Below are 25,711 nucleotides of genomic sequence, written 5' to 3'. Positions count from 1 at the left end.
AAAAAAAAAAAAAAAAAGTTACATTAAAAATATCACATTTTAAAAAGAATTACATATAACCATAATTTCTGTAGGAACCCAAGGTAAGTGGTAGCTTGATTTTTTTTGAATTGTGTATTTAAGAATAACTTCAAAATTGGACCAGAGCTTTTCCAGGGACTGAATGTTTGTAGGAGTCCAACATTTTGATTACCTATAATGTCTCATAAAATGTTTACATGTAGTAGAACTCTGTAGCAAACAATTCTTAAGGAGGTTGTAATGTTAAAACTTCTGCCCAAAGGCCTTACATAAAAAATACTCATCTTCATTAAAGAGGTAATCCTTTTCAAGGAGGTATTTTGAACTTGAAGCTGCTGTTGCTAAGGAGTTGCTAAGGCAAATGAGCTACTCAGCACTTATGTGCAACTTTACTCCTCTGCTTAGAAATAGTAAAATCATCCCCCAGCTTCAGAGCCAGAGAGGAAGAAAAAGTAAGAAGAGTCAAGTGGAGGGTTGCCTCTTTCTGACAGTTATCTAGCATGAACTCTCTCATTTCTCACTTTTCCTTACCTCTCATGGAGAAAGGAAATGATCTGTGTGTGTGTGTGTGTGTGTGTGTGTGTGTGTGTGTGTGTGTGTGTGTGTGTGTAAATTATACATGTAAACTAGGCCACTTAGCAGAGCAGGGTTCTGTGAAACCAGAAGATCCTTGGCTAAGAGGGCAGTGCCTGCCCATTGAAGAGAAAGCAGCTATGGTTGCTGATCATCTCCTGGTGCCCAACCTCAGCAAAGTTTTTTTTTTCTTTAATAACCCAACGGTAAGAGTAAGTCAATATAGAGAGCTACGCATTAGTACATAAAGTACCAAATAATTGTGCCCTAAGCATTTTGTTCATAAGTTTGTCTAAAATATTTGGAATCAATAATTTGTGCTCTTTTATTGAGTGCCCACCATATCCCAAGTACTGATTTTCTATGTGCTGGGGTTCTCAGGAAATAACATACAATTTCTACTATGCAATCTCATAGTACAGCATAAAAATAACAGTGAGCTGTAATTCATTGAATACAGTCTATAATAGAATTGTTGAAATATTATCAAGACTTGGGATTATGTTCACAGTTGAATTTTTTTATAAATACATTTATAAAATATCTTGAATGGTAAATGCCTTAGGGTTTTAGTAAACATGCAAAGATCAGGTACTTTCTGATCTACTTTCAGTGACCGGAAAGTATACACACAACATAACAATGGGCAAGAGTGATGGTCTTAATTTTTATAGGTCAGGGTCTATCATCACCTGGTGGCAGGATGTTGAAATTGCAGTCCAAGCCTTACACATGGGTATTTTAGGTTGTGCCAATTGTTACTACTATACAAGTCAGGAGATGTCAAAGACATTACTCTTAATGTGAATTTTAAGTGTAAAATAGTACAGAGAATAATATTTAAATTTATTTAGACCTACACTTTTAAGTGGAGAGTACTACCTCTATGCTATAGTAAAAACATGTGAACAAGTTGGGAGCACATATTATTTATGAAACCTAAAATTGCTTCTTACTGGTCATATGATCCCCAGAAAAACACTTAAATGTCCTGGCAATTTATTTCTTCATTGAAGTCTCAGGGTTGTGAGATTGATATTTATAAACAAAGCATTTTATGCAATGTTTGACACATAATAGACACTGTGATTTTTAATTATTGTTCCTTTTACAACAGTGCTTCTAAATAAAGGTCCTTGCATTCATCATCATATAATCATGCTCTGTTTATAATTTTAAAATAGGAGCAGTTACTATGGGTTCCCTGAAAGGGGTATGACTACAATAATCTGGCTGTTGATATTATTTTCCAACTCTTATCCACCAATTTTGTTCTAAAACAAAATATTGTAACTTTCCTGGCAAACTTTTATCATTCTTTAAAACTTAGCCCCAAATGTAGTGTCTCCAGTTTATACTGTCTTTTGACATTCTCCCTATACTGTTAGGATTCAATGCATGCAAATCAAAGTCCTTCTCCATTTGAATTGTAAGTTCCTTGAAAGTGAGGACTGCAATTGGTAATTTGGGGGTCTCACAGTAAGAATTTAACACTAAACTTTACCCATAGCACTAAGTAAATGTTTATCTACAACGAGCATTAGAACTGGGAGAGTCCATTCACACCCTTGTTAGCTATGACTGGGTTTTTATTCTCCAATTGTTTGAAAAGTCAGTATATTATACATTCTTCAACAAGATTTTCTCTTGACGCTACTACTGATTTATTCATTCTTTACGTTCTTTATATTAGTAATAAAAGACAGCCATGTAGGATACTACCTCCACCAAGTCTGTGTTTGTTTTTAACACTGGCAACAAACATTAAGAAAAGTATTGTGCTCTCATTTTACAGATGAGGAAGCTAAGAGTAATGAAGCTTAGGGTATTGTTTTATTCCCAAGGAACTGTTCAGAGAACCCTAGGGGTTGAATGAATTAGGCCTTGGGATAGTATATATGTGACTATTGCTCTTCATTAATACATATACTTTTTTATTTATACATAATATGCATTTAATATTTAATATATTGTATATATACATATACATTTGTACTGTTCACAAATGAGAACATAGACATTAATTCAACCAATGATTGTTGAGCTCTTCTAGACATAGAAGAGGAAAATAAAGGTGTGCTTGCGAATTCTGGCCTTTGGGCTTTAGGAATTTTGCCTTCCAGCTTTAATCCTTCATATCTCCCATATTCTTGATTTACAGCCTAATCATAATAGATTATAATGAAACAACTGGAGGCCATACCTTGGCTGGAAACATAACAAACAAAACTGTTGGTCTTTGTCAATTGAGAAAAATTAGACATGCCTTCCACCTTCCCTTTCCTTTCTCTACTTGACTGTGTCCATCTTTTTCAATCATTCAACAACCCTTTTACTGAGTTCATTGTTCCATGATGGAGGAAAAATCTTACTTTTAAATAATGAAGGCACACTTCTGTGTGCTGTGATGTTCTATGACTTTGTACATGTCAGGTGCCTAGGACATTGTTTGGTGTATGGTAAACTTCTGGTATAAGACTGCATATTTTATTCTCATTTATAAACCCTACTATATGTCTCTCCTCCCCACTCTTCTTTCATCCCCTTCCTCACTCTCCTCTTTTTTCTAAACTGGAAACCTCCTTGCCTTTTATAATACATCTATTTCATTATTATCAGCTGCAAAATTATAAATGAACCTAGACCTTTTTATAACACATTGAATTACTTTCAGAATAGAATTAAGCAAATTAAACATTTTATCCTCCAAGAACCTAACAGCTACTCTGGATTTCATCACTTGCTGTACTTTATTTTTTTCTTTTACTTAAATTTAGACAAGGGTTTTATTGCTTTATTTTTATTTTCTTTTTCATAGAGCCCTTTTGAACTAATATTAAAAGGTCTCAAATCCCTTAACGCAGAGATCTTCTGAAATCCTTGTGTGTTTTCATACTGACTCGGCAGACTGTCATGTGCTGGGAAGAAGAATATATCAGCGAAAAGTCCAGACCATTGCTACACTTAAATTCTGTCCTTTTTTAGAAAACTTCCTAAATAAAGCAATCTTCTTATCCTTTGTATTTCTTTTCCAGAGAGTCATATTATTTTTTGAAGAGTGTAGTCCAAGGCAAATTTGAGAAGGCAAACATACCTTGCCTCTGGAAAGAAACCTACATTCAGAAGCCACTCAAGCATGAGTTTAGGAGAGTGGGCAATGGTGTATAAGTCTGCTCTGGCCAGTTTACCTGCACAGGTGAAATCTCAGCAATTCAAGTAGACCAGACATCTGTTAGTCATGCATTCCAGACAGTAGCACTCTCCCGCAGACTATAGTAGAAATGCCACTTAGGAAGGAGAAAGGCATCAAGCAGTCAGATCATACATCTTTGAGAGAACATTCCACAGTACATTTCTAATCCTCTGGCAGAGTCTGTGTCAGCCTGGTGCGTCCTCCTGGCCTCAGCGATATGTGTCCACTTCCCAATAAAACTGATTTAATGTCTCTACAGCGGAAAAAAAGAAGACAACCAACACCCGTGATTCAACAAAGGAAAATTAAACTTTAGATCTTTATCAAAGCTTTTAAATATAGTATCTCATTGTCTGAGAAGATTAATTATGTTGTCTGTAAAGGAAGAAACACCAACAACTTATGTATTTTGTTTTGAAAAGGGAAAAGGATAAAAAGAAACTGAACCACAGGAAAATGTCAGGTTGCAATCACTGATGATGCTATTTAAATGGTGAGCCATAATTCTTTTAGGACAGAGCACATGGAATTCCAGATTTCTGCATGACGGTGAAGGAGAACCAGCGATTGTGTGTGTGTGTGTGTGTGTGTGTGTGTGTGTGTGTGTGTGTGTGTGTGTTCTATCTTCCCTCACCATTTTGCAAATTCAATTGAGGAGCAAGAAGAGATCAACTGGACAGCCAGAACAGGAGGCAAGGTCTGCAGCTGTGCTCGGGGGACTGGTGTGGAGAAAGGCACAGACTGACTTGGAGTTTTGTGTGTTGCACGTGAATGCTCTGGAACTGCCCTAATCGACTGAAAATGAGCCAGCCACAGTCATATGGAACAGGTCTGTTTAGCCACATCTTTCGGTAGCATGGCAGATGGTAGACCGTCAATGGGTGGTATTGATTGGCTGGATTTGCCTTAGGGTAACAAGACTATGGGTCTTTAAAACCCCCGCTTCATCTTATTTTCCTTTGTGCAGCTTCGTACAGTAGTGTTTTTCTTTTTTCCCTGCCCCAAAGCCCTGACCCTTGGCATTTCCTTTTTCCCTTTTGAAATCTTCCTTGGTAATCAAGTTAGAAAGGTTACCTTGAGATAAACACTCTTTAAATTATCACCAAGGCAAGAAAACTCTAGAATATTTTATTTACTAGGCTGATTACATTTTAATGTTTGAAGAAAGTGACATTTTTTAATTAGTGTTTAAGACATATGGTGAGTGTACAAATTAGCTTATTTCATACAACCAGAGTTTGATGAGAGCAACTCCTCCTTCTCACTCCCCAGTTAAAAATTGTCACTTGAAACTTAATATATGCGAGGAGGTTAAATGCTATTAAATGATGCAGACTTGACTTAAAGATAAAGGAGGCAGTTGCTATCTTGTGTAGCTAAGTGCTGCCTGGATGGACTGGAAAAATACAAGAATTGGCATTTGTGTCTCCAGAGATGTGGACGTTCAGAGCTTCAATATTGTCCAGCCAAGAAAAACAAAAATGCCAGGTATGTGTGTGTGTGTGTGTGTGTGTGTGTGTGTGTGTGTGTGTGTGCATGTATGTGTATGTTTGTGTGTGTGTGCATGTCTGTGTGTGCATGCTTGTGCATGTGTGTGTGCATGTGTGTGTGTGGACACATGGGAAAGTAAACGACGTGCTTCCTTTGTTATCAAGATTCTTCTTAAGATACAACCACATAATAATGCAGCTCTGTGCCCTTATATTACCCTCTTCTCCATCTCTGGGAGATTTCAACTTTATTTTCATCTTTATCCTTGAAAGAAGATCAGGTTAATTGGAATAGAGTGGTACAAAGCCAAGTTAGATACACCTCCAAAACAACGTCGAGCAAAAGTGGTTCTCTTCAGGGTAGATCTAAGGGGAAAGAATAGCTCTGGATAGAGACACATGTCTGATTTAAGCCTGTGGTTTTATAACTGGTGGTATGACTGTACTTTTAAAAGACATACTTAGTTTTGGTTTTCCCTTTTGTTTTTTCAGTGTCTTTGCTTTTAAGATTTTGGTCATTTAAATCAGTTGAGACAATGTCGAATAAGCTCAGAAGGAAAGTTACGCCTTCATCTCTTGTCTCCACTTTGTGTGTGTTTTATCCACATAACATACACACAGCTGAATCCAGTTTTCATCACATGTGAATATTTACCTCATTGTAAAAAGAAAATATTTTCATGGACTTTTTAAGTTCTCCCTTTCTCAGGGTTAATTGTATTTTCCCCCTTCATCATCTTGTTTGTGTTTCATTCTTCACAGTTCTTGTTAGAATTGCTTGGTAGTGTTTTATTCTGTTTTGTCTCCTTGCTCTAAGTCAAGAGGAAGAAAATTATTTACTTAGACATAATACAGTAGAGACAAATTTGCCTGTTAGGATGCTGGGTTTCTCACATCACATCCTATACCTAAAAGCAATTCCAAGGAAAAAGCGCGGGCACACACGCACACACACACACACACACACACACCTTTTAAGTTGCTCTATTTCAATCTGAGCACTCTACCCACCTGGTGGTTATAGAGTGAACTGTTACTGTAAAGAGTGGTTTAAACACCAGCCATGTTTGGGGCAGACTGCTCTTGCAAAGAGAGCAGTGCATGTAACAGGAGGCTACTGTGTGAGAGATAAGGGGAAAATTCAGCTCACTGACTAGAGGTTTTAATGTGCGAACTCTGGGGAAATAATATATTGACTGTTCCGTGGTGCGCAAGAAAATTGAAGAACCCTTTGCAGACGGAGTGCTTTGCAAAGGATTCTATCTGTTTCTCTTAAAACAAAATCTGTGGCAAGATGTTTGAAATCAGCAGGACGCTTAATGCTGCTTTATTAAATAATGAGGTAATATTTTGTCACTTTTTTTCTGGGCAGCATCTGTTTTTAACCCCCCCCCCATTTTCCCCCTATGTTTATGAAGGGTTCTTTTTTCTTCTTCTTTTTCCTTTCCTTTTTTTTTCTCCCCCGCCCCCCTTCGTAGAAGTCTAAAAAAATAATTCATGCTTCTCTTTCTGTTCCTTGCTTTCCGTGCTTTTGGAGAATTTGGTTGTCTATCTTTTTTTTTCCTGTTTCCTAGCCCATTGTGCCACGTAAGGCTTCTCCACTGTGCGGAGTAGGTAGTTATTAACGCTGAATTGGCTTCTGGTACAGTCCATCTGGACTCTGTGTGGGAAAGCTGGCTGCCGGCGACGGAGCTGAGATATCTGCAGCCTTTGGGATGTGTGCATGGTGGCGAGGGGCTGCCTGATATGGGATTACTTCTTTTAAGGGAAATTGTTATTAATGAGTCAAGAAACTGCTCATTTATGGTAAGAGGGACACAGCGGTGCAGCCCCACAGCGCTGGGATACCGTTTTTTTGTTTTGTTTTGTTTTGTTTTTTGGTTTTTTTTTTTGTTTTTTTTTTAGGTTGCCTTAGCTGCTTGGAGTGAGACAAGTTTCTTTCTGTGGTGGTGGATTGTAGCAGGAAAAAAAAATCATGCATGACTGGGAGGCTCGCCTGCCTGATTCTTAAGATAATATATTGAGAATCTGTTGCTTTACAAATGTCACACCACTGATGTAGCGGTCAGCCCCTCACGCTGAAAGATGAATGGTACTATTGGAAATGCGATAATAAGGTTGACTTTTCCCAACAATAGGATTCTGCCTTTGTCTTTAGAGAAAAGGCCTCTGAGGACATTTGTGCGTTTGTTTGAGGATTCCTTTGAAAGACTTTAGAGTGGAGGTTTTTTGCAGAAGTGATCAATATACAAAGCGCATGGATTTTTTTTTTTTTTTTTTTTTTTAGCCTACCAAGACCAGGTAATTGTTTATGGTATAATGTAAGGTTACTATTTTGGAAACATGACCGGAATGTTTTTGAATATACCTAATGTTAATTTAGGGCTCAATAAGTATACTTCAATTAATATGGATAAGAAAAAAAAAACAGTGCTAAAAATTTCACCTTCTATGACCTGCATAGAAATATCAGGTAAATATTTTGTTCCAAGAGAGCTGTTTTTATTTGCGTAATTGTCAGAGTTGTGTCAATATCCTCCTCCAATATTTTGATATTGTTGAGATACACTCAGGAGGATATTGGCTGTCAATTTAGGACACGTAGACCTATCCTATATGTGAACGTCAAGCTGTTTGGAGCACTGAACCTGGGAATTCATCCTTAGAGTGCAGTGCAGGAAGCGCTACGTCTCCAGTGTGGCTACAGGACTCATCACGCAGGTGCTAAGGAAATCATTTTAAAGTTCACTTCCTTCACTGTTATTCTACCTGAAGGGCCCAGCCCCAGCGGAGCTTCACCTTTCTACTCCTTCTTCATCCACTTTCATTTCTAAAAGCTGGATGTATTTATATTTAAGCACAAGGATTTACATCATGTGCCCAATACATTGTTCCATGGTATATCTGTATTTTCATAGTGTATATGTATGTTCATTGCCTGTGTTCATGAAGCAATGTTTTGAAAAGAATTGTTTTGACCTTTAAAAATTAAGGGTTGTATTTTCTTTTTCTAGCAATTTTTCACAAACTCATTTACGATTAGACTCTGAAGCCCAGAAATAAAACATATTTTGACCTGTGGTTCCACTATTCCTAATCTAGCCCACTGTCAACTTCAGGCAAAAATTAAACACTGCGTTGAACATTTGTTACCTCCATGCATTAATTAGAAAAGAAGTTTATCAAACTGTAAAGTTTATTAAATACATAGGTGTTGCCCTTCTTCATAGGTATAAAGCAAAGGGTCTCAGGTAAAGCCACTAAAAAACCCAGGCCCAAAGAGCTCCTGTGCAAGTGTAGTGGTCCAGAGGCTATGAAATGTGTCATTATAAGCATACAGTCTATACGCATCACCACAGACTTGCTAAATGTCTCTTTGTACGTCTTTTAAGAAGGCAGGGGCTGGGGAAAGAAGTGAAGTGAGAGGCAAAATCTCCTGATCAGTTGAGCAAGATGAGTGGTCTGCACAGGTAATAAACATGAGGTTGTTTTATTTCAGAATCATATTTTACCCTCACTGCAGTGGGGAAAGCAAAAGGGAGTATGTTTTAGTCAATTTTTTTAAAAATGCAGAGCATGCCCCTAAGTTGAAAAATAAATTCATTTAAATAAATCATTCATCATTCTCTGTTTTGGAAAGCTCATACAGAAGGCAGAAAGGATGAAGCTGACAGCTGCCCTCCTCCTTCCCACAGCTTTGTTTTTTCTTTTCTTTCTTTCTTCTCTTTTTTTTTTTTTTAACTTTTAGGAAATAGTTTTTAAGGCAAAGTTGTGAACCCAATTCACCCAACAAGCTAAATCCCAAACTTGAATGCTTTTGAAATGTTGGTCATGGTAGCTGTAAAAAGCAGCACTACTTACAGAAAACCAGCGATACTGGGAAATAATAAAGTTAAAATGTAGAATTATTAGCACATTAAAGTGCTTTTGTTGTATCTTTAAGCCTAGAGGCAGATCATTAAATATGCATTTCGCTAGAAAGCAACTGTCAAGAAAGATAAGGTGGTTGAAAATACTCTCCACAGAAAAAGCCCTCTATCAGAGGGATGGGCTCCTGTATCCCCCAGGACCAGGAAAGGAAGAACACTCCCACTGTGAAGGTTTGCAGTCCTCCAATGACCTGCAGTTGTGACAGGACTTTCTGAGCTGGAAGAAGGTAAAAGGTAAAAATTACAAGCATGGCTGTTGTTGCTTCAGCCGGGCTTTAATTACCAGACACAAGAAGCAGTTCAGAAATCTGGTCTCTGTTGTTGTAGAGGTCACCAGATCATTAACATCGTCAATCTGGCAGTAGCTAATTTAAATAGCACCTGATGTTGCAACGCCTCCCTTCGTTTCCCCAGCCAATCAGAGTCTGGCTTCAGCTGACAGATGGTCCCATAAATGGATGTAAAAAGGGGAAGCTTCGAGCCAATTTCAGCAAGGCTCTGTTCAGTTGTTCTTATCTACATCCTAGAATCAGGGGTTTCAGCTCACTGCCCCTTTTCTTCCTCTCTTTTTTTTTCCCTTTCTTTCCCACCCCACCCCCTCCCAATAATAGATTTACTTTACAATCATCCACACTGTGTTCTGTGGATCTTTAATATATATATATATACATATATATATATACGTACATATATATGTATATATATGACAGTAGTAGTCATTTTTTAAGTATATCCTGAAACCCTTGCAAATTTTAAGAGAAGAGTCGAAGCGCTGCGAGACCCAATATTTGCCAATAAGAATGGTTATGGTAGGTATGCCTAGATATATAATCTGTTGTTCGTGTTGCTGGAGGGAAGACAAACGTCTACACCTTGGCCAGTCTTAATGCTTGCACTAGAGTTTAGTTCTCTGCTGCTCTTTGGTTCCTTCATTTACTATATCTTTTGTGTAGCGTGCGGGTAGGTCCTTTTTTTTTTTTTGAAAAGCAGTGGGGAGAGAGATTGTCATTTTTAACAGGTCGTTGTCAGTTTTCCCTTCCACATAAAAGCGGAGGGTGGGGATGGGCTGAAATAATTGCCGGTTTGTTGAAAGAGATTCTATTACTTAAGACCATATGAGGGGGTGGAAGGGGGTTTCTTTTTGTAAGAGAGAAGAGGTTTGTCTACATGCCTGGGTTTTGTGGGCATTGGGTGGATGCAGCAGGGTTAGGAATCTCTCCATTTCTGTGCTGGAAATGTAAACCTCGGGAGGCAGCTCCTGGATGCTGAACGTTGAGATGGGCAGTTGTGTTTCTGGGGACTGCGCAGTCAAAACGGCAAAGAGAGTGATTTATTTGGGCTTCAGTAAACGCTGCATCTTGTATTTCAAAGAGTTTCCTGTCATGACCTCATAAAAAGAGGAGGCGGCTTGTATGTGTAGCGGTGCCTGGCGTGTTGAGTTGTTGCTTCCTTCTCTGGGCAGCAGCTCTGTAAGAAGGGAATGTCAGCTTTTACATAACGCTCCTTTCTGCTTTTGACACACTGTGTGAGGGTCCATCTTCTGATCACAGATGGAGTGGAATGGCTTGAAGATGGTAAGTGAAAAGAAGAAGGCAGCTTGGAGGTTCCAGCCGTGTGGTGTGTGTGTGTGTGTGTGTGTGTGTGTGTGTGTGTGTGTGTGTGTGTGTAAGGATGGTACACTGCATCGTAAATCACTATTCTGGTGTGTGTGCATGTGTGTGTGTGTGCATTAGTATTTCTTTTTCTGAAATTCAGAATCTGCCTCTAAGTACAATAGCATTGCATGCACACAAGGCATATACCATCTCTTCCATCAAACACATTTTAGGCAAGCAAGGTTGGTGTCTTTTTTTGACAATCACAATGTCACCGTCACTGTTGGCTGGCGTGTCCACCGCCTCTGTGAGCCTTCAGCCGAATTACACGACTGTTAAAGTTAAAGGCACATTTCTTTTTCAGTCTTCGTGCTAGGAGTGATGGGGAAGGCTGGGAATGAGGGGTGGAGGAGGTGAGATTCAGTACCAGCAGATGCAATTGTGAAACAGGACTTTGAGATGTGGATAGGGAAGTGGAAAACCTTTCTGCCGAAGTAGTAAATCTATTTTTAGCATCATCTTTTTCTGGAAAAAGAAACAGGGAAACTCCTTGAGTACTGTTCCTGTCTCCTGGTGTTGACCCTAAAGATATTGCACAAAATGGCACGAATAGATGCCACGAGTGCCCACTTTGACTTTGAATTTTCACTAGCAATATATTTCAGGGGATTTGGGACTGGGTAGTGGGGAAAGCTATAAATTCATTTAAAAAAAAAAAAAAAAAAAAAACAGAGAAGCCTGAGGAGGACTTTTCACTCTGCATAGATGTTATAACAAAGCTGTGGTCTTTTTCCCATTCTTAGAGGATTGCCTTTGTCTGGCTGCTTGTTTTGATGGGTGTAAAACAAATAAGATTAGACCGAGCAGCCCAACTGAAAGCGATAGCTGGGAGGAAAACCCAATGAAAGGTTGCCGGGGAAACGAACAGAGGAGAAGCCGAGCAGGGAGCAGGTGGCTATCACGAGAACACACTGCAAACAGTGTAAAAAGGGAGGAGGGGGGACAGGACCTCGATTATCTTTGCTGTTCTTTGTGACTAGCCCAACTTTAATTATTCTTCATAAATAGGTGTTAATTACATTTCTAACTCTGGTTTACAGTGATTTTTCAAATCTATTTTTAAGCATCTGTTCAGTCTCTCCTCTTTTTCTTTTTGTTTGTTTGTTTAGAAAAAAAAGAGAGGAGGGGGAAGGGAGAACAGGGTCTCTCTGTCTTTCTCTGTCTTCTCTCTCTCTCTCTCTCTCTCTCTCTCTCTCTCTCTCTCTCTCTCTCTCTCTCTGTTTCTCTCTCTCTCTCTTTGCTTCTCCCTTTCCCTGCTGTGAAATTGTACGTGCAAAAATTACAAGAAATCTTGTGAGACCATTTGGAAAAATGTAAATTATATTGAATGAAGTTGACAGAAGCATAATAGTAAATTCCCACAGCTGATAGGTTCTGCAAATGATTTCTCCAAAAATTTCCTGCAATTATTCATAGGAAAAATATAAGTAGATTAGCTTTATGCTAGCCAGTGATTTTTGTGTTAGGTGATACTGGCATTTTTACTACATTGGATGCTGATACTGTAGTTTCAAAGAGTTCATCGTCTCTCTCATTTTAGATCTGGAGTATAAATAAATATCTTTAGAGTATAATAACTGAACAACCTTTTCCCCCACTGCCCATTCCTCTGACCACAGAATCCATCCATGCCCTCCACATGCAAGTGCATTTGGTCTTGGGTCTGTCTGGTCTTGGCATAAATTGAGTTGAAAAGGTGATCTTTTGGGACCCGTGCACCACACTGGATGACAGGCATCTCTCACTTGCCTCTCTCTGAGTGCTTGTCTGAGCAGTGTCTTTTTCCCAGTGATGGTAGGTACCAACCAAAAAGGACTAACAGAGTGAGTACTTGAGTGAATCGGAGCAGCATAAATAAAACCTGAAATAGTCCTCAGTTGTGGTTGCTTCCTGGTGACAATAGAGATACATAATCAGGAAGCTAATTTGAAGCCCCAAAATGAAAGATTAAGAAACTCAGATGTATTGAAAGGGTGGAAATTATAATTGCCTTTATTGAAAATCCTCTTAATTTGTTTTCTCTCCATTACAAACCTCCACAATTGGCCCCACCAATTTTTACCTGTGAAAATGTTTATTTTTGTTTTATTTTCTGGTTGGGGGAAGTATTATTTTGGCTTTACTCTTAAGGTAAAAATAAATAAATAAACTTATATTTTTGTTCAATGCTTGAACCTTGTTTTTTTCTCTCTTTAGTGCATAACCACATATAATCTACTAAAATAAAATAGTTTTTTTATTATCACCAATAAAGTTTTGTTTTCTGAGAATTTTCTGGCATGTTTTAGTTAGGGAAAATGGTTTCTATAAAAACTGTCACCTTGGCTTGGTTATAAAAAAAAAAGACACATGACTCTGCTGCTGATCTTTCTTGCTTCTTTGTTTTAAAAAACATTAATACCTACTACCTGCATGTGGAGGGATACCCTGATATAAGCACAAGGCCAGATGTGCAATTATTATGAAGTAAAAATCTGGATGGGAATATCGCTGCAAAAACATTGACTATATCGCAGTTTTCAGTTGCCTCTGTGTTCCATAGTAATGCATTGATTAAATCAGATATTTAGTTTTTTGGAAGAATTAAATGAACAGAGCAAAGAAGAGTAGGAAAAAATTACTCTGAGAATCATTTATTTATACTCTGATTTTAATACCTCATTTTAAAAACTTATGCATTTATTTGAGTCTTAGTTCCATTCATTCCTAACCACCATTTATTCAAGTCGTCCTCTTGGCATGACTAGATGGCCTTGCTGATGTCTGATGGTTTACACAAAGCCTTAAAACTTTTGTTATTCTGCTAAGGATCTTTCTTGTTTCTTTTAATATGGGGATTTTGTTATGAAAGCAAGACCAGGTTATTTTGAGGTAGTTCTAGCCGAATATTTTTAAAGAAAGAGAAATAAAATGATAATGTGTGTGTATTTTAGTTCCAGATTCAATATTGCTAAAAGTGTTTGAGACATAGTCAACTTCAGATATTTTAAATTCGGGATTTCTATTAGGAAAAATGGGTTTGAAATTTTAAATCTAAAATCATTCCATGAATGGTACTTGTGTAGTGGTGTGTGTGTGTGTGTGTGTGTGTGTGTGTGTGTGTGTGTGTGTATTCATTGTCTCTAAAAGGATTTGTGGATGAAGTGAGGTCCTTTCTTAAGTCAGAGTTACCATGAACAATGAAAGGGTTTCCTCAGGGCCAATCCTTTGCTTTGGTCTCTTCTCTCTGCACTTATCTCCTTTCTGTGGTTGAATTCTCTGCCTAGACAAAATACTATCCCATCTATAAAGAGACATTCTGCTTCATTTACCCTTTGGTACTTTAATACCTGAATTTTCATTAACAAAAAAAAGAAGAAACAAATTATCTGTGAGTGTCACAAGTAAGGAATGGCGGACTATCTTGATAGAGGTCATTACATATGAACAGAACTACTTTGGTCTTGACAAATTTCTTCAGCAGTTCCAGTGATCTGTGGCTATCGCACACTTAATTTACATGCCCGGACATTTAATACGTATTTTTTTATTTTGGTGAGCTAGTTGGCGATTGCTAGACATACGAGTATGTGCTGGCAAATGCTGCAATGCAGTATTTTTCCCAATGTCATTGGGAGTTTGGGGGGTAAGAAGGAACATGAACATTCCCAAGCATCTATCTTACTGTCTTGCAGTTGATGGGCTGTGGGCAGAATTAGCCGATTCCTTTTTGGAAGGAAGCAATGTCAACCTTTCATTTCTGACTATCCATTCCTTCATGCATTCGATGGATATGGGGGAGGGCGGTATCCGTATTTTTACGAATTCTTGCGTCTGTCTTAGCTTTTCCTTATTTGGTGTTAACCAAATGTGTAAACATTTACCTGTACATTTATGTGGATCTCTAAATGGAAAGGAAACTGACGTAGGCTGCTTTTCTTAAGTCCTTTATTTTCTTTATTAATTCTAAAAGTTCTCTTATTAGAAAAAATATGAATTTTAATGTATTTATCCAAAAAGATGTTGAGGCTCTACAGACTTCCATTAGGAGCCAGACACTTTCTGTACCAACCACTTGAGGAGCTATAAATGTGCAAATCCTGAACTCTGTCTGTGAGCTAAAAAGTGCCCACTCGATCAAGGGATCAAGGGATAGAGTCTGAATTAAACTGGGGGCTTTTGTTCTTTGTGGGCATATTAATGTAACATTACCACTGGTGATAGTAATAATAATGAGAAAGTGGTGGTGATAGAATAGCCCTGTTGGCATCCTACACTTTGTTTTTTTCAAGTGTAGGATGTACACAAAGTACACTTTGTTTTGTAAGTGTAGGATGATTTAGCATCACCCTCAGGTTTTAAAGCTTCAGTATTTCTTTATAGCTAGAGGATGTCTATAGATCAATGTCTTCCATGGGTTAAAAGACAGGGACGTTGGGGGGATGCCTAAAGGCAAGTGGGTAGGCGGAGGTTTCACAAGCTGTGATTGTCTTAATTTAGCTATCTAGCAATGAAAAGGAAAAAAGACTGAGGGACAAGAATGAGAGCGGGAGCATAGTTGGGTGGGGGGCATTGGACCATGACACACAGGACATCAACATGTGGATCTGTAGCTTTATCGTGTAGAAGATAATGAGAAATGAATCTGAACTGTTAAATGCAGGATGCCCCGTGATTTCACAGAACCTTGACTTTGCAGGTTCATTACTCCCTTGTTTGCTTGTTCACACCTTTAATAATAGCCAGTTTGTGGTGCTAGCTGGGGGTACAGAGATGAGCCATTTTGTTTGTTGTTTACCTCATTAAGAATTCAGGCAGCATGTCCATAATAGCTTTGGAGCATCAATGTTAGGAACCAATCACTTTGGAAACGAAATTGTTACAAAAGAAAGAAAATAGGAAAGCCATCAGCCAGCTAGCTAGGTATGGACATCCACTTAGCTTGGTGGTAATATTTATGTTGTTCATGAGTTGATTAAAAAGTAAACTCCCGTCAGGCAGTGGTGACACATGCCTTTAATCCCAGCACTTGGGAGGCAGAGGCAGTTGGATTTCTGAGTTCAAGACCAGCCTAGTCTACAGAGTGAGTTCCAGGACAGCCAGGGATACGCAGAGAACCCCTGTCTCGAAAAACCAAAAAAAAAAAAAAAAAAAAAAAAAAAAAAAAAAAAAAGAAAGAAAAGAAAAGAAAAAAAAGAAGAAGAAAAACCTCCCGGTTCTCTCTTCCCTCTCCCCCTCTCCCTCCTCCAACCCTGAGATTCTGCCTCTACCATTTTTGCTTTGGACTAGTCTTACCAAGATCCTTGTAGCTAATGCCTGAGATTAACATACACACACACACACACACACACACACACACACACACACACACATGCACTCCACACCAATAAAGATTGTCTCAAGTCTCAAGAAATGCTGAGATTGTTCAAAGAATCTTTAAATAAATTTCAGTTAAGAAATCAGTAAAAAATATTGAAGAAATATTGTTAGTACATTGTGTTTACATCTTCGTTGTTGATGCTATTGTTAAAAGATACTTGTTTTTAACCCCAGAAGTAGTTAAATTACAAAACTACATGGCTTAGGTATCCCCTGAAAATGACTTTTGGTGGACTCTTGGTTTGAAAAATAACATTTATTGAGTAAAAGTTTTCAACTATAAAAACAAACATTTGTTCTCTGTAGGAAATGTGATTACCTTTCAGGATAGAAGGAGGGAAAGAATGAATTCCAGCCTAGAGGACAAATTCAGAGAACACATCTTGGGGTCTCCTCTGCCTGCACTGTGAGGGCATGGGATCCTATCTTACTCGTGTGCTTCTATGAGCCCTCTTCCTTTGTTCCCCCTCTTGTAACAAGCAGTCCTTGGATTTTCTTTGCCATCAGCAGAGCTGATGGCCATTCCTTGTTCCTTGAAGATGTGTTCGATGAGGACTTATGTGCATTCTTTAGAATTCAAGGTTGCCACTTCTTTCAACTTTTTTCAATGATCAAAAAACACAATTAGAGGCTGTTCCTATGACTAGGATAAAGATGAGGTGAGAGTGTTTAAGGTGACTATCACACAACGTCTCTGTGCCAAAGTGTGAGCAGAATTTCATCGGAACCTTCAGGTTGAACGTCGGTGGTTTTTTCCTTTGAAACAAGTCTCTATATGACTCCAAAAGACAGAAATTCAAGATCTTCTAGACATTTTTGTCTGTAAGGTTCCATGTATCCAGGAGTTCACCCTCAGGAAGAAGCAGTTTGAACAGTTAGAAGGAAATTATCTTTCAGCCAGATACCTGTGAAACTTGCCTGGAACCTGTTACTTTTGCAGAAATATGAATGAATACCTTTCTTCTAACAGAAATTCATTTTTATGAGACAAGTTCTCAGTGTATGCTGTCCAAGCTAGTCTTAAAGTACTGGACTTGAGTGATCTTCCCAGCCACCTTAGCCTTAAGAGTATCTGAAACTACATTCATTCACATTCATTCATGTCACATCCTTGGCACAGATTTCTCTTTTATACCTTTGCTCTGTGACTTTACCTGGGAATATTGTGACTCTCCTGGCATACCTTTGCACAAACAAGAACTCTGCTAATGGAGTAGAAGGCTTAGTGTTATCTTTTAATACATATCTAGATAGTGTAGGCTATCTATCTATCATCTATCTGTCTATCTTGGTGTGCCTCTGTCTCTAACCCTCTGTGTGTGGGGGGGGAGGGGGGGATATAGGGAGAGAGAGAGTTAAAAATGGCTGTGACCTCTACTATGCCATGGCTTGTGCCAAAAATGACTTATCAAATAGTCTGTGTTTCTCTAACCTATGAACTTAAACCCTTTAAAAGTTTTGCTTTTGAATTTGTATGTGAAAAACAAGAAATGAGTTGAGCTAGTTAGTTAGTTAGTTAGTTAGTTAGTTAGTTAGAATGTACCCTTTGAATAAGCCACAGTAGTAAATACAGATCTCATGATAAACTTAGTCTCTAAGAGTTGTTTAAAAGTGGAAAGCCTGACATCTTTGCTAGTGAAACTTGGCATTAGGAAACTGCTTGCTTAAAGTGGAGTAAACTGACTACATCCCTGCAAATTTGTGATTTAGTCCAGATTTGACTCAAGCTCTCTTATGTTCCTTTTTGCCATGTCACCAACCACACATCTAAAATTTGGATATCGTACATGTCTTAAACATTAATTATCTCTGTTGATGTACTGGGTAAAGACAGTCCAATTCCCCCAAGTCCAGATTCTTACTATAACACCAAAACAAAAATGATACTTATGAAAAATATTGGGAGAGTTGTCCTCATAGTAACTGTTCCCCAAAGGAAGCTTTACATAAATGTACATTTATTATTCAGGATATTAAAAGGCAATCCTTAGCTTTTACTTTTTAATTTGGACTAAAATATGTAAATTGCTTTTATTTTGGAGTTGCTCTGTTTTAGGTGGCTTTGGGGGAGGATAACTTTCCAGCTTGATTATATTTTAATTGCCTCTATAATGGAAGAGGTTCCACTCTTGAAACCAACCTGGTTATTGTGATTAGGACCCAGAGGGCCACTGTGCAGTTGAAGCTAAAAACATATATATTGGCCTGTCCCCATATAGGAAAATTAGTTTCATTCCTACAGATTCCAGAGTAAGCATGCTTATGTTGGTAAAGCCTGCTCAGGGGTTGTAAGACCCTAAGTGCGTCTGAACAAGAAGGATCTTCGCCTGTACTGGCAAAACTCAAGAAATTCTGTTCATTCACTCATTGTTCCTTCCTTCCTTCTTTTCATAACTTCTTATTGTTCTCCTCCCTTTGTGTGTGTGTGTGTGTGTGTGTGTGTGCGTGTTGGGCACATGTATGTTCACATGTCTATGGAGGCTGGAAATTGATATCGGATATTGTCCATGATCAATTTCCACTATAGTTATTAAGGTAGGATCTCTTGCTGAACTTGGAGCTTGCCAGTTTTGGCTAGTCTAGCTAGCTGGTTTGACCTAGGAAACCTCTACCCTGACCCTCTAGGAAACCGGACCCTCCCAAGCGCTGAGTGCAGAGATGGCTGCCATTCCTGCATGGCTTTTTATATGGGTTCTTAGAACCCATCTCTGGTTCTCATGCTTACTTCCCAAGTGCTTTATCCATGAACTCATCACCCCAGTCATTGTTTTATTTCCTAAGAAGCTGAAAATACAAAAGTTTTCATCATCATAAAATGATAGCTCGGTGTTAAGAGCACGTGCCACTCTTGTAGAGAACTGAGGTTCAGTTCCCAGCAATCATATGGCAACTCACCACTATTCTAACTCCAATTCGGGAGGATCCTACTCTCCTGGCCTCTGAGGGCACTGTGCATCCATGGTGTGTAGATATGCATGTGACCAAAACGTCATACACATAAAAATAAGATTTTTTTTTAAAAAAAAAAGATTTTCAGAGTCAGGTACATATGAATTAGAGTCCTGACTTTTTCAACTTTTTTAGTTTAATTCCCTCATCTTTAAAATGGGAAGATAATACCTGATCCACAGAACTTCTGTTAGGATCAAATGATTAACAGTATTGGACAGAACCTTAGGTATGTAGGACCTGAACAGTGAAGGTGCTTCAAGAATGAGTTTCCTTCAGTCTGTTAGTCCTCTGTCTCTTGGCAAAGGCCCTCCTCCAGGGAGCAAAGGTCCATCAGCCCATTGTCCTGGGAAACCACCTCCCCGACACTCTCCCAGCCAGCATCTCCTCACAGCAAGGGTGTTAAGAGTTGGTAAGCTTCTCACATAGACAGACCCTCAGTCCTTCCGTGGAATTAGGTGGCTTTTACTATGTATTCTGTGTCTTCCCAATTTTGAAGGACACAGTCTTTGGAATTAGAATTAACTTGGGATTTAGTCATCAAAAGAAGAAGAAAATCTGAGGATGTAATTAATTTAAGCCAGTGCTGTACTGTTTTTAAATTCATAAAAGAGCCTGTTAGAATCTTTAGGAGACAACTAGAAAGAAAATAAAAATGGGTTCAACTTAATTAATATTTCACTTCTACCCAGAAACAAAATTTCCTTTGGAGCTTTTTTTTTTTTCTGTCTCTGCCTCTGCCTTTTTCTCCATCTACCTTGTGTTCTTACATGTGGCTGCATTTTGAAATTCTGTTTCTCAAAGGAGAAGCTGAAGCAGAAAGAGTTAATGTAATTTTTCTAACTTTCTATTCAGTTTCCTTTCTCTGTTTAGTGAGGAGAATGAATGGCCATGGCAGCACAACAGCTCTAGAAGTGATTGACTGAAGAGGTGCGTGACATGTGAGAATAATACTAGCCCTCTATTTATTACCCTCCTATTTGGGGAGAGAGGAGGAGGTGAGAGAGAAGCAATGAGTGAAGGAAACCATCACAAAAGCCTTGACATGACAGTCATTGATGACGCATCCAAAAAGTAGTGATCAATCACGACAGGTAGTTGTTGGGCCAAATCTCATATTTGTACCTTTATCCCATGGCTCTGAGAAGGTGACTAAATTGAAACAATAAATAAATCCACACATTGTCTTCAGCCCGTGCCCCCTTGCCTCTGCCAGTGAGGATGGAAGAAAAACACAGGAAGTTGCTGAAGTAGTTCAAGACTTAAACTAAAAGCACAGACCTTAAAACAGTGTTTTAATGTCACAAGTTTCTAATTCCACTTCAGGAGGAAGAGGAGTAGGTTTTACAATTTGATCCTTAAAACAAGGCAAGGGCTTATAAATCAATCTGACCCCCTCCACAGTCTTCTAAGCTCTGTGCTTTTCTTTTTAAAGAGCAATGATTCTGTGAAAGACAGTAAAACTTTCTCTTTACGTATGAATCCATTTCAAGTCCTTACCAAGAATTTCCTATGAGTTTAGCAGGTATGTGTGGCAAGATATTTGATCACACTGTGAATCCCGAGATTGTGTTGTGTAATGGAAAAACCTGTTTCTAGTTGGGGGTGCCTCAGCACACACCTTTAATTCCTCTGCCTGGAATACAGATACACCCTTAGTGCACACCTTAATCCCAAACAATGGAGGTGAAGTTAGTTTGTAGAAGGAAGCCTTAGTAGTTGAAAGTGATGTCTAATTGAGTGGCAGACAAAGTAACAGATCAGAAAGATTTGACAGGGTAGAATATGCCCAATTGTCATGAGAAGAGAGAGGAAAAGGACGCTACTTCAAGGACAGTGTAGGGAGACTGGGAGAGAAGAAGGAAGCACTTTCACAAGGGGAGTTTTACAGAGACAGGTTGACTAGAGAACAAGCTAGACAGATCAAGAATGAGAAGGAGCTAGATTAGAACAGATTGCCTGAGTTAATTTGAGGCCAAGCAGAGCAATTCAGGAGAACCCTCAAGAAAGAAGCCATATTTAATCACTCAGCTTGGAGAGTAGTTTTAAGACAGAACAGCTAAGTTGACCAGCCACCCAAGTCTCAGAAAGAACTTGAAAGGATAAGTTTATTCAGCGATAAGTATCAGAGGCTAAAAACATTCTAGCCTAGAAAGATTGTACAAAGACTAGGAACTTCCAGGGCCAGTCCTAGGTTAGCAGATGGAGGCAGAAGGCTCCAAGACAACCATTACTTTAGGAGAATAAAGGTTACATTGACAGGTGTGCATCTGTATACCTTGTGTGGTATATGCAGGCACTCTGGGTAAGTTTGGGGATTTTTACAGTGTGTCCCGCGAGCATAAATACAGCTGCAAAAAGTAGAGGCTGGATCTGTAATTCAGTGACCAAATCCTTGCCTGTGTGAAGCCATGGATTCAGACTCTAGCCTTAAGAGCATGGGGAGCTGATTTTAGGAAAGGGCGATGGAGAAAACATTTCTCTGGGATTAAAAAAAAAAGTCACCTGTTAATGAAGGACAGAAAGAAAAGATTGGATTGATAACTTGAGTAAGCAAATGGTAGGGTAGGGAGTAGGAGGATATGCTAGATAGATATTTGTGATACTTAAAAATTGAAATTTCATCAACATATATAAGAAATTAATTCTTGGATTTTATTTTATTTTATTTCTGGTTTACAACTTTCTACAAGAAAAAAAATTTGAACTCAAAATTGCAATTATAAACTCTTCTTTTATCTGGCTTGTTTGTTTGTTTGTTTGGGGTTTTTGTTTTTGTTTTATTTTGTTTTGCAACAGAGTAGGATTTCTCTATACTGCCCAGGTTGACTGACCCCAAGCCCATAATCCTCCTGCCTCAGGCTTCCCCAAGGCTGGGATTATGGGAGTATACACCCAGAATCTGCAAAAAGAACTTTTATACAGTTCTCCTCTTAATTTTGGAGAGGCTAGCTTGAAATTGGTTTAATCCTGGTGCTTTCCAAGCTAGCAAGTTGTCCCAGCATTCCATGGACAGAGAAGCAAGTTTGCATTCTAGAACTTCAGCATCTTCCTGTTCAGTTCTACTTAGAACACACTGGAGCCCGTGGAGATCATCACACACATTCACTTGACAATGTACCATTTTTGCCCTATGCTGACAATCTGGTCTCTTTAAATGTAATTAAGGCAGATGATGTTAGCCCCCTTTTATAAATACAATAAAATAAAGCTTAGACACTGCCTAAGTGTATGAATTCAGCAACGTCAGAAGTCGTCACTCCTGGGTGTCTGGCGACATGTTTGACGTCTCCAAAAGTTACATTTCATGGGGGGAAGCAAAGGTAATTCCTTTTCTAGACTGACATTTTAATTGTAGAACAGCAAACAAATATTTCATATCTTCTACATATAAAACCATGTTGTAGGTGTCTCTTAGAATGTCTCATTACCTAATATACCCTTAATACAGTGAGTAAATGGTATCAGGCTGGGTGTAGACCATGTCTAGACAGAGGAGCACACAAGAAAGAAACATCAGTTCTTGTTGGAGTAAGGAGACAAGGCTTCATGGACTAAATTCCAGGAAACCCCATAGATAGACAAATGGGAAGAAAGAGGGATTTCTTGTGAACAGAATAGTATGTCTAAAAGTACCGAGGCAGGAACTTAGAGAACTTGCTTAAGTAAGAATGCTTGAGTGAACGCAACAAAAGATGTGTTAAGATAAAGCTTTAGAGGCAGAAGCTACCAGCTAAAAAGATTTGAGCATTGTGGTGTGGTTTTAACACTGAGTTGGTAGCTTAGTAGAACATGCTTATTTCCTGGTCATTTTTGCAAGACCAAGATGACTTTACTTAGCTAACATATTTCAGAAGTCATGACTCTCTAAAGATGCTTTTCTGGCCCTGTAACCTAATCTCTGTAAACCAAATCAACAGGAGTAAGAATATGAAATTTATTTTATATCGTAAAGAAATAAGCCATTAAAGGAGTGTGTATGCTACTGTTTGCACCAAGAATGCTCATTTTGTGAGATAAACAGCCAGAGAGAAGATGGCAGCGGGTGGGAAACAAACAAATAAAAAAAAAAAAAAAAAAGGAGCGACTTAAACTCTTTCGAGCTATGTGGCATGTTATCTCACTTTTCTGAGTTAGGTCTCTCTTGGTTATCTTTTCAGCTTGGAGACAAAAGATCATGCCAAATGCTCTCTTATTTCAATGCCTGGTATGTAGTAGGTTCTTGATAAGTGTTTATATAGAGTTGATTTAAGTTATCATAATGTAATTATGCTGTATTTTTTTCCATAAAGAACCTAACTATAATTAGAAGACTTGAGAGTCTTGAATCTGTTTAAACTTACAGGAGTCTGTTTAGCCTAAAATCACCGAACTTTTCTGAGTTTCAATTTCTTAGTATATAAAATAGAATTATTTCAACTTTATCTCTTAATGATAAAAATCCATAAAAATGGCATTGGAGGTGTCATTTTTATATAGTGTATAGACAGGAAACCAGTATTGATAAATCAGGAAGCTGATGTTTGATTCCATGAAAATATATTGAAATGCCTACTGTGCATGAACAGCTGCTCTACAAAGATAGCTAGCTCAGTTTGTCTCTCCTCTTGAGGATTTATTAGCTGTCATTGGGCTTCTGATTTAATCATAACAGGAGATATTCTGGCCTAGGAATTGGGAAGAGAATATTAGAGAACCTTTACATCATAGTATCACTACAGATTTTGTGACTGTGTCTCACTGTGTACATGTCCATACCTGCAATGTGGTCATGGTCATTATTTATAAAGCCAGCATTGTGGAGCTCCTAAAACTGACAGTAGAAAACACTCCATTTGAGTTTGAGAACTGAAATTGTAAGGTTTGAGTTCTATCCAACCAGAAAGGACATTTTCCTCATAGTCTGAAAAGAAAAAACCCTTTGGTGGTAGCATTTAGAAAACAAGTTGGGGGTGGAATTTTCTTAGAATTTAAAATAGTAATAGTAATAATCATAGCTATGTGTCACTCACTAGCCTTATATCTACAAGTCATAGTATTCCCCAAGCCTCAGCTTACGTATTTGCAAATTGAGTTAATATCTCTCAGGCTGTGGAGGCTAAATAAATCCATTTGATAAGTACTTATGGAGGCTCATTTGGTGATCTCAGAAGAACTAGTAGCAAAGGCACATGGTCTTCTTCCAGCAGGGAGTTGTGTGTCTGTTAGAGCACTAAAAGGTAGGATTCAGACGGAAAGAGTGCAGCACCCTGTGATTTTCCTTGGGGTATGTGGATTACCTTCATGTACATGCTTCATTTGCATTTTATTTGCATTTCAGGCTTATTGAGGCAACAGTGTTGCAATACTCATCTCTTTTGTCCCCTCTGCCTTTGGGTCTTAGCCTTGTCTATTGGCACATTGCTCTTTATACCATAGTTACTGAATAAATCTAGCCCAATTCAGTAAATATTTACCAAGTTGTTCAGGGTACTGTGCTGGAGAAGGGAAAGTAAAATTTGCTGAGCAGAATTTACTTTAAAATGGCTTTGGAGCACAAAAGGGGACCAGGATCGTGGGGTAGTGATATGCTGCTGCTGAAAATGCCTCTGATTTATTCAGGACAAAAATAGGGCACCGAAGAGGATTCATTTGACAGTGAGCCTCAAACAAACAAACAAACAAACAAAAAATGGATTATTTTTCTGAGTGTGCTTTGTTTATACATTGTGGAGAAACCATTTCTTTGCTATAGGCACACAGTTGGGATGGTCTCTGAAATGGTTACTTCATTTGTGGCTCGGACCTAAGTCCTTCTGCCCTCACTAAGACCAGAAAGCTCTCTGGGGCCCAGCAGTGTGTTCCTGCTCAGTTTCCCATCAAGCACCTCTCTCTGCCTCCTGCTTCAACTCTACTGTGAAAGTGCACCTGACTGTTCCCTTAGCTATGCAAACAGATCTTGAGGTCCAGCGTCCTTCTACTCTCTCACCTTGTTTCACAAGGTTTCCGTCTTACCTGGTAGGGCTTCCATCACCCACTTTGCGCAGGAGGTTCCTCTGTAAATGCCACTGGTGACCTTCCACCCTTGTTCTTCCACGCAGCGTAGTCAGTTATTGAGTTGCCTGTTTGGACTCAAAGCCCTTCATCCTGAAGTTTGGTTGTGACGCTGCTATTGCTCACCAACTGCACTTCTGTAACTTTGGAGAGTGCCTATTTCCGTGAACCTTTTCCTGATCATCGTGACTCACCTGTAATGCCTCAGTAACTCTCCTTTCTACTAGACTACTTCGAGTCACTTGTTCTCTGCCCCACACAGCTAACAGTGATAAATCGCAATAATGGCGGCTTTGTAGTGTGTAGACCAGGATCTGAGAGAGAAAAAAAAAAAAAAAGAATTCTATTTAGGTTGTTGCATCCAATCTCATAGCAAGTCTTGGAAGTCAGTATTTTCCCCACTTAGAAGAAAAGAGCACCATGTATAATAAGGTCACGAGGCTAGGACATGTCAGACTTAGAATTCAAAGCCTCAGCTGCAGCTGTGTCACTCCTAAACCCACATGCTCT

The 25,711-nt window shown here is 38.7% G+C and overlaps 1 protein-coding gene across 15 annotated transcripts in view; it reads left to right on the top strand.

Annotated features, from left to right (window-relative positions):
* Elavl4 (ELAV like RNA binding protein 4) overlaps positions 1-25,711 on the top strand; it is a 138,834-nt gene that overhangs the window by 46,302 nt on the left and 66,821 nt on the right. The window contains exons 1-2 of one of the 15 annotated variants that reach the window (XM_031378195.1): positions 22,256-22,491; positions 23,329-23,375. The exons of 2 other annotated variants lie outside the window; for them this stretch is intronic. In XM_031378195.1, the coding sequence (XP_031234055.1) occupies positions 22,476-22,491; positions 23,329-23,375 (63 nt within the window). In that variant the 5' untranslated portion in view covers positions 22,256-22,475. Of the gene's footprint in view, positions 1-4,530; positions 4,617-5,182; positions 5,276-6,393; positions 6,620-6,926; positions 7,084-9,671; positions 10,016-10,377; positions 10,781-22,255; positions 22,492-23,328; positions 23,376-25,711 lie in introns of those variants that run through there. 12 more of the 15 variants (XM_031378185.1, XM_031378189.1, XM_031378196.1 and 9 more) reach the window with 12 other exon arrangements.

Source organism: Mastomys coucha, unplaced genomic scaffold (assembly GCF_008632895.1).
Source record: "Mastomys coucha isolate ucsf_1 unplaced genomic scaffold, UCSF_Mcou_1 pScaffold18, whole genome shotgun sequence".
In the NCBI taxonomy this organism is placed as follows: Eukaryota; Metazoa; Chordata; class Mammalia; order Rodentia; family Muridae; genus Mastomys; species Mastomys coucha.
This window is presented reverse-complemented; position numbering and strand designations above follow the sequence as displayed.